Source organism: Lolium rigidum, chromosome 4 (assembly GCF_022539505.1).
Source record: "Lolium rigidum isolate FL_2022 chromosome 4, APGP_CSIRO_Lrig_0.1, whole genome shotgun sequence".
Lineage (NCBI taxonomy): Eukaryota > Viridiplantae > Streptophyta > Magnoliopsida > Poales > Poaceae > Lolium > Lolium rigidum.
The window spans coordinates 221600487-221604264 of NC_061511.1; the positions used below are offsets into that span (position 1 = coordinate 221600487).

At 45.3% G+C, this 3778-nt stretch overlaps 1 protein-coding gene across 1 annotated transcript; it reads right to left on the minus strand.

The window, feature by feature from the left end:
• Positions 1-1396: 1396 nt before the first annotated feature.
• Positions 1397-3162, minus strand: LOC124649555 (phospholipase A1-II 7-like). The gene is made up of 2 exons (XM_047189164.1): positions 2402-3162; positions 1397-2243 (listed from the first exon to the last, which is right to left on the minus strand). Exons 1-2 carry the CDS (start codon positions 3107-3109, stop codon positions 1617-1619), a joined length of 1335 nt encoding a protein of 444 aa, XP_047045120.1. The 5' UTR covers positions 3110-3162; the 3' UTR covers positions 1397-1616.
• Between the last annotated feature and the right edge of the window lie 616 nt (positions 3163-3778).

The following is a 3778-nucleotide window of genomic DNA, read 5'->3' on the forward strand; positions in this document are numbered from 1 at the left end:
CGTTACCGTTGATGCCACACCATCATGATCCGCTCAATTTTTGGTCCATATGTGTCAATAGATAATTTCTTTTACCTATAGCATAATATTATTTCAAAGATCTTGTGAATAGGAACATATAAAAACAGTCCTAGCGCCATTTTTGTAATGAAGATATTGTAGAAAATCTGAAGCTGCTCTTTACTAACCATATATTAGTGCTTCACTGGGAAAATAAAAATATATAAACAAATATTTGCAAAATACATTATTTATAAATTAAGTTTTAAATACTTATCTAAAAAATAATCATCATTTGCAACAGGGAGATTGTTCTATGTCTAAAGTCTAATCTATAACAAAGAGCAAATTCTAGAAAAATAACTAAACTGAAAAATTCCATTGTTTAGTTGCATAGGTGCAGACTCGGACCTCCGTAAGAAATTATAGTTTAATTTTCAGTTTGTAAGCTTAACTAAAAAAAGTCTAGCCATTCTTCTCTAGCTAGACCTTCATGATTATTTGGCTTACAACATATAAGCCTCGTAGTTCTACATCCATTATCAATGGCTGACTGTTTGAATGTTAACTTCACATATTGATCCAACAATATTACGTAAACTCCAAGGTAATATCAACTATAGTTTGTCATGAGATAAATACAATTGTATGCACTAATCTGATATGATGTACAAACATGAGATATACTCACTTGTATGGGCCTTCAGTTTTAATACGAAAAGTAATAGTTCATCCAAAAATTAAAGATGATTAAATATGAAACCTGTAAATTTGATACTTTATTTATCACAATATCTAGGTGTTCCAAAAACTATGTTGTACAATCACATAATATGAGTATCTCTGAAACGGGATTTAATTCGCACGCACTCTGAATTAAATAAAGATGATGCCCTCGCGTTTGGGAGGGCCACTATGCTAGTTGTATAAATTTGACAATAACATGCACATATGGAATAATAAACAACAATTCATGACAAGACTTTCTTACAAATGCTGCAGGGATAAATAGCCGTTAACACGGTAGATAGTAGCCTGACACGCTTTAGTGGGCAGAGGATGTTTGGGATTGCCTGCCATATTATGATAGGTCAATAGTAGCAGCCAAATGAACATTCAGCTCAGGCTCAGCAATATCTTGTAAACAGCGGCATAATCTTGCACTTGGCACAAAACATTTGATATAGAACAATAATTTAGAACTACTAATGATGATCCTTACTCAAGTTCTCAAGTTATGAGACACCCTATCTTACAGAAAACTACCACTCAAGGTATAGACACAAGTTAAAAGACCTTCATATATGTTCGCATACCAAGTTAAAAAATGGTATCCGTACCGGCCTTGAGCATCGAAACAAAGTGAAGCATTGTATGTAACATCATCAGGTACTGAATTTATTATATCAAAGTATCAAACCGAGAGTTTTACAAGGCGTGTGTCAACACAAGAAAAGAGAGCCACAACAAACGACGATGGCAGTCGAACACCTGCTATCATCGATTCCACATAGATATGGATGATTGAAATGGAAACACTCATCTAAGCACCTGCATTATTGTAGATATAAGCCTCATCCAAGGCCGAGGGTGCATGGATACGGTAACTTAGGCACTTAATTTTCTTCCTCGAAGTAGTCCAGCTTAAAGCGAGCAACGCCCTTGCCCTTGTAGTAGCTATTAGCATTTACCCACCATTTCGCCGGTACTGGGTACTCTTCTCTCAGTCTGTCAGTACTCTTGTTCACCAATGCAATGTCGCGGTCCACCACAAGCTTGAAGTGCTTTATTGTACCCTGGTCTCCGGCGAGGCAGTGCAGGTAGCACTGGAGGTTGTGGTACCATATGGGCGTTAGCAGAGGGGTCCCGGGTTTTAGGTAGGGCGACCTGTCGGTGTCGATAAGTAGATTAGCCGTTGCCACATCCACAAAGTTCCCCGTTGGGAAATTTGGCACTTCGTCATGTGCATTCTTCACGTGAAGTGCCCGCAGTTGGGGCAAGGAGGCGAAAGCACGCCCAAAGTTGTCGTCCCCGACTTGCGGGCACGCGAACAGGATCGCCGTAACGGGGCACGGATTGGTGGGGAGGTGCTTGGAGGAGGCAGGGGGCATGTTGATGCCGTGAGCCACAATATCGACGGCATTGAGGACCGCGAGCGCGGCGCCAAGGCTGTGGCCAGTGACGGTGATGCTGGTCTTCTCTCCCCTGTGCTTCTCCACTAGCCTCTGCACTTCGTCGCGCGCCTACACATTCAGGTACCAGCGCACGTTTAGTTAAGACAAATTTGACGTTGAATGACTGTTCTTTTTCACTTCCATACACACCATTGTGAGAGTATATAATTAAATTGCAGCTTTGAAAAAAAACTGGAGGGAGGGAGTACAATTAACGAAGGGTTCACCTCATCTCTGGCGCTGGTACCTATAACGATGTCAGTCTGCGACGTGCGGTAGTTCTCAATAGGGTTGTTTGTCTTGTACACGGATAGGAAGCCACCGTGCACATTTGTGCCGGCGAATCTGGCGTCAGCCGAGAGGTCAAGCCCCTCTGCGGCGGACGCGTAGAGAAAGGCACCGTCTTTCAAGAACTCCGATACCTTCACGGAGCCGCGCCAGGCCACGACGATGTCGCGCCGGCCCAGCGCTCTCACACCGTCGTCCGTCGCCACCGCCACGTACCCGATCAAGTTGGTCTGCCACCACCACGGCCCCGCCCGCGACAGCTTGGGTTGCCGCACGAACAAGGCCTTGCTTACCGACCTGGACGACCCCGACCACGGCCGCAGATCGCAGGTCGCGTACAGGAACTTGGTCACAGTATAGTGCTCCGGGTGGGACACGCCGGAGGCGGCCAGCAGGCCGGCGTGGCCGTACAGGGGCGAGCCAGCATCCCACGAACTCTTGACGGCGTTGAGCCCGTCGTAGGCGGCCTCCGCGAGCTCGCCGTAGGCGATGAGGGAGGCACGGAGGTCGGCGTCCAGCGAGTCCGGGTGGTCGCTCGAGGGCAGGAGCCCCTTCCATGACTCCGAACCCTGGAGCTTTTCCCACGTGGTGGCGATGCTTCCAGCTCTAGCCTTCGGCGACGACATGGGAGCGACTGTGTGTGCCATTATTTCTCCTCGATCGCTACGTGTGTACTGCTCTTCTAGCTTCTGCTATAGCTCTGCGTTCCAAGTGTTGGTTTGTTCCACTGGAATTGGGCATCTATTTATAGGAAAAACAGAGTGCAAAACCCACCAAGTGTTGGCTGTGCTACGGAACCAACACAACCATTGTGAGTTTGGTGACGCTGGGTCGCTGGCTAGTGTGGTCCACAGAGAGACAAAAAAAAAACAGTCGAACGACCCTATCATCTTAAGCTTAGCAGAGACTACCTCCATCGGTCTGGACAGTAATTTCACAGACTACCTCATGTCCTCTTTCTCTATATCAAAACAAAATATCAAAAGAATTAATAAAATTAAATGAGCTAATTCATGTCTTGTGGCTTGGGATAAAGTTTACACTCCTAAATCTGCGGTGGTTTCGATGTTAAATCTTGAAATTCAAATATTGCAGAAAAACTAATTTAGGGTTTTATCCCTCTCGCCTGCAACGCCGCCCCGTCTCCGATGTCCTTTGGCTGTGCTACGGAACCGGCCGTAAAGACATGTTATGTATCCTTGTCGACCGACTGATCCAACCAATGTTCCAGACAGGGAAAACCCCATGCACCACCCTATCATCTTATGCTTCCCAAGCACCTTTTTGTTCTTCAAAAGAAAGAGAGAAAGAAAAAA